We start from the raw sequence: 7,506 nt of genomic DNA, 5'->3' as shown, positions 1-7,506 counted from the left end.
TAAAACTTTATTTTTAGGATTTACACATTAAAACCTAAATAAAAATAACAAATAGTTTTTGATTTTTTATATCAAAAATAATTATTTAGTACACATCTCTATATCCATTCCGCACACATAAAAACAAAAAAAAAAAAAAAAAACATTCCCACCCACATATACACACACAAACACACATAAACACTCAAAACACAATAACTCTAACTTCCAATTAAAACAATCGGTGTTATTTTTATTATTTTTTTAATTATAATCTCAAAGTGTATAGTAAAGTTTCAAAAAAAGAAAGAGGAAAAAAAAAACAATATCACACCATTTTATAATATTATTTAATTAAAAAAAATTAAAAAAAAGATCCCACCAAAATTTTTTTTTTTTTTTTTTCATTTTATTAAAATATTAAACTATAGTAATAATAATATAAATTTGTAATAATATAAAATATATGTATTATATATAATAATTATAAATGTCATTAAAGAATACATTAAAATTACCAGCAGCCCCAAAGGAAAAGGTTAGAAATATAACTAAATTACCAGTACTTGTTGAAGGTGAAGTCGTAACAAACTATACCCAGAAAGATACAAGACCATTTTTTCAAAAATTATCTTATCCAGTATTTCTAGATCTCAGCGAAGGCATTTACTTGCTAGAGAATGATGACTTTTTAAAATCATGTACAAATATTTTAAAAGAGTAAGTAATATATATTTAAAATAAAAAAAAGAAATATTTAAAAAATAAAAGTATGGTATTAACTCTTTTTTAATCTTTAGATTAAATTTATCATCAAATTCATTTATTGAAATTTCATCATTAGGTCATTTGACAAAATTAAAAAGATTAGTTTTAAATAGAAATAATCTTATAGAGTTTTCAATTCAAGGATTATCATCATTAGTATATTTGGGATTATGCAACAATAGATTAGACCGTATTTCAGATATGTCAGAATGTAAAAAACTAACAAACATCGATCTTAGCGGTAACAGAATGTCGGGTGAAGGTTTTGATCATTTAGCCAAATTAAAATCTCTCAAAGTATTGGATGTTTCTAGCAACAGCATTAACTTGGCATTCCCAGAGTTTCAAAAGAAATTTTTAGAACCACTAAAAAAATCAAAATCATTAGAGTATTTATCATTTGAAAATAATCCAATCGAAAAGAGAATTGAAGAGTTTAGATTATTTATTATTAATGAATTTCCAAAACTTAAATATTTAAATTGGGTTGCCATTTCAAAAGATGAAAGAAATAAAGCATCGAAATTAGAATCAGAAGGTTTCTTTGCTAAACAAATTCAACAAGCTGCTTCAGCTCCGCTACCAACTTCAAATCCAACAACTCCAATATCCACACCAGCCAATAAATCATTACAAGCTTCACCATTAATTTCACCAAATAGATCAACAAGCTTTGTTCAACGTAAACCATCTGTAGGTGCAAATATGGTACCAAAACTATCAACATTATCAAGATCAACTGATCTTTTATCCCGTAGTTTAGTTGATTCTCAACAACAAGCATCAGTTCCCTCAACACCACAACACCAATCAATGAATAATATTTCAACATCGACAACCACAATAGTTGCATCAAGTCATGATAGCAGTTCATCATCACCAATGCCAACAATGACACCATTCGATCTTCAGCAAGCTAAAATTTTATCATCATCACAGGATCTATCTTCGCCATCTACCCCAACAGCTACAGCTTCACAAATCCTTTCAGAAACTAGACCCTTAACAGAGCTTTCAAAAGAAGAGTCAGATAACTATCTTGATATTCTTTTAAATGAATTACAACCAAACAATTCAGATTTCCCAACATTTGCTTCGGTCATTGATCAAAAAGTATATTTAGACCTTTTATATCGTGCTATTATCGAGGATGGTATCCCAGAAGAGCTTCTTGAAGAATGTAATAAAGACTCATTGGCTTCATCCACTACCACTGTTACCTCTGTTCAAGATTCTTTCTCTATGGTTATTGATAGCAATATAGTTGTATCACCATCTCTTATCAATATGCCAGATGACGACGAGGTATTAGTTGAACAAGAGCCATTGCCAGAAATCATTTCATCAATTCCACAAATGGTTAAGGAAAGATCAAGAGAATCACTTATCGTTACAATTGAAAGCTCACCAGAACATCCATCACAAACTGATAATGAAAGCTCTGCACCAAAACTTCCAACATTAGAAGAAGCAGTCGAACCAATTTTCACTACAAAACACCCAGAATCTCCAGTTATCTCTTCAACTGGTGCAAAAGATATTTGGAAGAAAATTGATCAAACAAATATTACAACTGCCTCACCACCACCAAGCAAACCATTACCAAAAAGATTACCTTCACAATCTTCATTTAATAATGTTACAAACACACACCCACCAACCCAATCTATTCTTAAACCAACTGGTAAACCATTAGCCAAACCACCAACTGGTTCGCCAAGTGGTTCACCACAAATGAAACCATTAGCAAAGAACCCAGCCTCAATTCCACCAAACTCAATTTCAAAACCATTGGCCAAACCTCCAACAGGCTCACCAAGTGGTTCACCACAAATGAAACCATTAGCAAAAAATCCAGCCTCAATTCCACCAAACTCAATTTCAAAACCAATCATTAAACCAATGATTAAGAAAGCTCCAGCTAAGCCATTAGAACCATTGGTTCAACCACCAACCCAAGAGCAAATACCAAATCAAGAACCATTAGTTCAACAACCACCAGCTCAAGAGCAAACTAAATTTGTTAAGCAAGTTAACGTTGATGATTTTAGTAGTGAAATTGAAAAAGCATTAGCAGATATTGAAAATACTTGGATGAATACAAATAAACAAAATGAACCAAATAAGCCAGTTATTCCACAAGAACTTTTATCGACTATTTCATCAATTTCAAAAGAAGAAAAGGAAGAGTCACCAATTAAAAAAGTTGAAAATGCTACATCAAAACTTGATGAAATGATTCAAGAATATCACAATCCATCATCAGCACCAGCATCTCCAACTAATACTAGAAAGAGTGTTAATCAAACTAAACAAAGCTCACCAGGTTCAACTCCACCACCAACAAGATCCAATCCACCAACAGTTGCTACTCAACAACCAACACCACCACAAACTTCATTTGATCCATTACAAAGAATGATTAATAATGAAGTTTCAAGAGTAAACTCAATCGCTGCTACAGTTCAACCATTACCAAATTGGATTGTACCAGATGAAAACATTCAAATGGGTAGTAAACTAGGCTTGGGTAGTTTTGGTGATTGCTTTACAGGTAGTGCATTTGGTATTCCAACTATATTAAAAAAACTTAGAACCCAAAGATTTACCGATCAATTCCTTGGTCAATTCAAATTGGAAGTTAGTCAACTTAAAGATTTACAACATGAAAATTTAGTACCAGTAAGTGGATGTTGTATGGATAATAATATTTTAGTAGTCCATCCAATGTATGATGCAACAAATCTTCAAACTCTCTTAAACGATTCATCCTATCAAATTAGTAATGAATTTATCCACAGAGTTTCATTAGGTGTCGCTAAAGCTTTAACTTATTTACACAGCCTCGATATTGTTCATCGTGCATTAAAACCAAACAACATTTTAATCGAAAATCGTACTGGTAATGTCTTGATTCGTGACTATGCCTTTGCTTTTGTTAAAGATGGTGTTTTCCGTACTGGTCAACAAAGTAGCCCATACTTGGCTCCTGAAATTATTACCAGCCAATGTAACTCCTATGATACTCTCAGTGATCAATTCAGTTTCTCCATGATCCTCTTACAATTGTTTACTCGTTCCCCAATTTTCCCAGATATTCATATTAGTCGTATTAGTGATACCATTTTATCTGGTGTTCGTCCAGAAATTCCAGAAAACATCCCAACTGTATTTAATCGTTTAATCCGTGCCTGTTGGAACCCAGATGCTTCATCAAGACCTACTTTCCTTACAATTTCAAAGATTCTTTCTCAACCATTCCAACGTATTTTCGCTCTTTCACCATCTGCTTCAATTGCTAAACCAACTATTTCAACTGGAACCACCCAAGTTCAAGCCGGAGCCAATTCCCCATCATCAAACATTGCTGCCAAACACCAATTCTCTGAAACTGGTGAGCTTAATAGAAAGATGTTATTGGTATTAGAACGTATTCTCACCATGCTCAATGAACCAAACCAAGATTCACTTAAACGTGCCCTTAAAGCTTTAGAAAGTTTAAGCTCACCAGAAAATCACTCACAAATGGTTGGTATTGGTTTAATGAAGTCTCTTTGCTCTATAACTAATCATCCAGGTATTGAAGAACAATTATTAAGAGTCATCTACTCACTTTCTACTAACGAACAACTATCAAACGAATTTATTGAAGCTGGTGGTTTTGCTCCTCTTTCAAGATTTATTGCCTCTGATAATCCAAACATTGTATTGAATACCATTAAACTCGTCTCTGTATTAGCTGATGAACAACATTTACTTCAACTCAAATATAGTGGTATTCTCAATACACTCACTGCCCTCCTCTATAGTGATGATGAAACTATTTTAATTCAATCAGTAGGCGCAATGTCACGTGTTCTTTTAAACGAAGAAAACCAAAATCATTTCATTCAATTAAATGGTTTAACTGTTCTTTTGGAACTATTAAATTCAAACAATACCAGTCTTTCAATGAGAGCTTTATTAGCCCTTTGCTGCCTAATTTCAAATGAAAATTGCAAATCTCAATTACACAATGCCGGTATTATTCCAAAACTTATGGAACTCTTATCATCACCACAAAAACTTTTAAGACTTCACTCACTCAAAATTATTGAAACCATGGCCAAAGATAATGAATTTAGAAAACTCTTAATTGAAGAAAGATGCATCCAATTATTGGTTCATTTATTAGCTTCTTCCAATCAAGATGATACCTGCCCACCTATCCTTTTATGTTTAGCCTCATTATTAAGATATCACGGTATTGCATATGAAGATTTCCACCAAGCTCAAGGAATTAATCACATTGTTAAATTAATAAACTACAACCAACAACCAGAAATTTTAGAAGGAATCTTTGAAGTAGTTTACTCTTTAATTAATCACGAACCATCAAGAAATCAATTAAAATCAATCATCCCACAAATGGTCGAAATTCTTTCAAACTCTTCTTGCAAACCATCATTAATTGTTTTGATCCTCCGTTGCTTAACACTATTCTCATCACAAAGCTCATGTATCGAAACTATCGAACAAACTATGGCTGTTTCAATCGTATCAACTTTATTATTACGTTTCGAGAAAAATTATGAAGTTAAAATTACCAGCTTAAAATTCATCAGTTCATTAGCTAAAATGAATAGCAAACTTTCAATGAACATTCATATTATGGGAATTCTTCAAATTTTAGTTAATAATTTAGAAGATAAAGCAAGCTCGATCAAAGATGAGGCCATTTCAACAATATCTTGGTTAACATCCTCTGCTGAATGTAGATCAGTTTTATTACAAAAGAATACTTTGAAATTCTTAATAGATTTTATAGGTACAACTAGAAATGTAGATATTTTAGAAAGATTAATTTGGGCAATTTCTTTCTTTGCTTTAGATGAACAAGGTCAAGCTATTATTAGAGAATCAAACAAATGTTTAGAATTTATTATAAGCTGTTTAGATAGAAACGAAGAAGTATTTAAAACTCTTGCTATTAAAACTATTTTAATTCTAGTCCAAAAACCAATAAATCACAATGCTCTTAAAAAGGTTGGTGTTGATTTCCAATTACAAGTTTTACAATCATCTTCAAATAAATCGATCCAACTTGCATCAAGAAAAATTTTATCATTATTAAATCAATAATTAATTAATAATTAATTAATAATTGATTAATAACTCATAATAAATAATAATAATAAATATTCATAAATTTAATATAAAAAAAAAAACACACTGGCATCAGTTTATCTTATTTTTTTTTTTGGTTATCTTAAGATAATTTTTTTAATTTATTTTTATTTTTTGTTTCTTTTCTGTGATAATTTAATTTTTTGTAATTTACAAATAAGTTTAATATTGAATAGAGTTTTTAACATTATATATATATATTTATATAACTAACCCCACTCACACATCTTTAAAATATATATAGTAAAAAAAAAAATTAAAAAATAAAAATGAATTTTTTAAAAGTATAACCCCTATGGCATTATATAATTATTTTTATTATTTTCATGTTGTTATAAATCTCAAAATAATTAAATTATTTTTTTTTATTTTTTTTCTATTTTTATTTTTTCTAATTTTATGAAACAATTAATATTATTATAAGTAAGAATCATATTATTTAAAATTTTTTAAAAAACAAATTAATTTAAATATTTTTTATCTTATCTTTCTATTATATATATAAAAGAAATAAAATGGAAGAAAAAAACTTATCACTAAAAAGTAGTTTTGTCGAAAATGATGAATCTTTTTTTAATTATGATATTGTTTTTTTAAATTTATTTCCTTCACAATTAAAAAATGTATTATCATATGGAGAATTTTTTCAAATTCTTGATGATATCAATTCAATAAAAATGACAAAACCACACTCATACATGATTGTATTATTACAATCAATTACATTGTACCTTTTTTTACAGTTAATGGTAGTCACCAACTATATAACAAAGTTAACATGTACCATTTTTTTCTCTTTAGTACTATTACACTTTTTATATGTTATCGTAACATTTTCTAAATGCTTATATGTAAGTAATTAATGTATAAATAAATAAAAGAAAGTTATTAATTTTTTTTTTTTTTAATTTATTATAGAAATCATTCAAATTCAAAAGATTTTTAAATAGACTAAATAAACAATTTAAAGAAAGAAATATTAGATTCAAAACAAAATATGAAACTGAAAGAAGTAATATTTCATTTTCATTCAGTTTTGTTGGTAAAGTTTTGTTTTTATTAATCCCATTTTTCCTTCAGCTCGAATTAATATACGAAAGAAACCCAAGCAAATATATTATTAGCCTAAGCTATATAGTTATTTCAATATTTATAATTTTTATTTTAAATATTATTAAAAATATAATTGTAGGTATTAATATTTTAAAATCCTTTTATAGTTTAAATTTAATATATATTGATAATTTTTTTTTTTTTATTATAGCTATTTTCAAAACTAAAAAAAATATTTTTTGGAAACACCCAATATGATTTATCTCAATTATTTTTTATAGAATCATTAATAATCACCTATAGAGAACCAGTTAATACCAGCGTAGTCGATGAAGAAATTGACTTAATAACACCCAATTACAATGACTCTGCACCACTATTGGACCATAATGTTTAAATAACAACTAAAAAAAAATATTTTATTATAAATAAATAAAAAATATTATAGTTATAAAAAAAAAAAAAACAAACAGACGTCTTTTAAAATTCGAATTTCGAAAATTTAAGTTTTTTTTTTTTTTTTTTTTTTTTATGATATTA

General features: G+C 28.4%; 2 protein-coding genes across 2 annotated transcripts; both read left to right on the top strand.

The window, feature by feature from the left end:
* Positions 1-469: 469 nt before the first annotated feature.
* On the top strand, positions 470-5,868 carry DICPUDRAFT_147302 (uncharacterized protein; the record flags this gene model as incomplete). The annotated part of the gene is made up of 2 exons (XM_003283574.1): positions 470-699; positions 780-5,868. The coding sequence occupies 2 exons, from the start codon at positions 470-472 to the stop codon at positions 5,866-5,868; spliced, it is 5,319 nt and encodes a 1,772-aa protein (XP_003283622.1).
* A 560-nt stretch (positions 5,869-6,428) lies between these two features.
* DICPUDRAFT_96420 (uncharacterized protein) lies at positions 6,429-7,418 on the top strand (the record flags this gene model as incomplete). The annotated part of the gene is made up of 3 exons (XM_003283573.1): positions 6,429-6,764; positions 6,832-7,101; positions 7,178-7,418. 3 exons carry the CDS (start codon positions 6,429-6,431, stop codon positions 7,361-7,363), a joined length of 792 nt encoding a protein of 263 aa, XP_003283621.1. The 3' UTR covers positions 7,364-7,418.
* Between the last annotated feature and the right edge of the window lie 88 nt (positions 7,419-7,506).

The sequence above is a fragment of the Dictyostelium purpureum genome (assembly GCF_000190715.1).
Source record: "Dictyostelium purpureum unplaced genomic scaffold DICPUscaffold_10, whole genome shotgun sequence".
Taxonomy (NCBI): Eukaryota; Evosea; class Eumycetozoa; order Dictyosteliales; family Dictyosteliaceae; genus Dictyostelium; species Dictyostelium purpureum.
The sequence above is the reverse complement of the archived record's forward strand: the minus strand, read 5'-3'. Positions and strand labels throughout refer to the sequence as shown.